This window comes from Penaeus monodon, chromosome 22, assembly GCF_015228065.2.
Source record: "Penaeus monodon isolate SGIC_2016 chromosome 22, NSTDA_Pmon_1, whole genome shotgun sequence".
NCBI classification, from domain to species: Eukaryota; Metazoa; Arthropoda; class Malacostraca; order Decapoda; family Penaeidae; genus Penaeus; species Penaeus monodon.
In genome coordinates, this window is record NC_051407.1 from 9,680,712 (window position 1) to 9,680,963 (window position 252).

At 47.6% G+C, this 252-nt stretch overlaps 1 protein-coding gene across 1 annotated transcript in view; it reads left to right on the top strand.

The window, feature by feature from the left end:
• Nucleotides 1–252, top strand: part of LOC119586923 (insulin receptor-related protein-like) — a gene marked incomplete in the record, with an annotated part of 99,749 nt that overhangs the window by 59,808 nt on the left and 39,689 nt on the right. The window contains 1 exon segment of the mRNA XM_037935652.1: nucleotides 59–162. Within this exon segment, the coding sequence (XP_037791580.1) occupies nucleotides 59–162 (104 nt within the window).

The following is a 252-nucleotide window of genomic DNA, read 5'->3' on the forward strand; positions in this document are numbered from 1 at the left end:
TTCTCTTGGCGATTCTCTCACGCCCCATTAACCCTTTTCCCCCCCTCCCCCCCCCCAGAGGTATGTCGAAGCAAGAGGATTGTGAACCGAGTGAGCAACTTGCGGAGTCTGGCCGGTTGCAGAGTCATCGAGGGCAACTTGCAGATTGTTTTGATCGAAGGCGTGAGTTGCTTGGCCGTCAGCTGTTGTTACTTTTTTTCTGTCTCTTTTTTTTCATATGATTTTCATCTAATGTTTTGTCTTTTCTCTCTT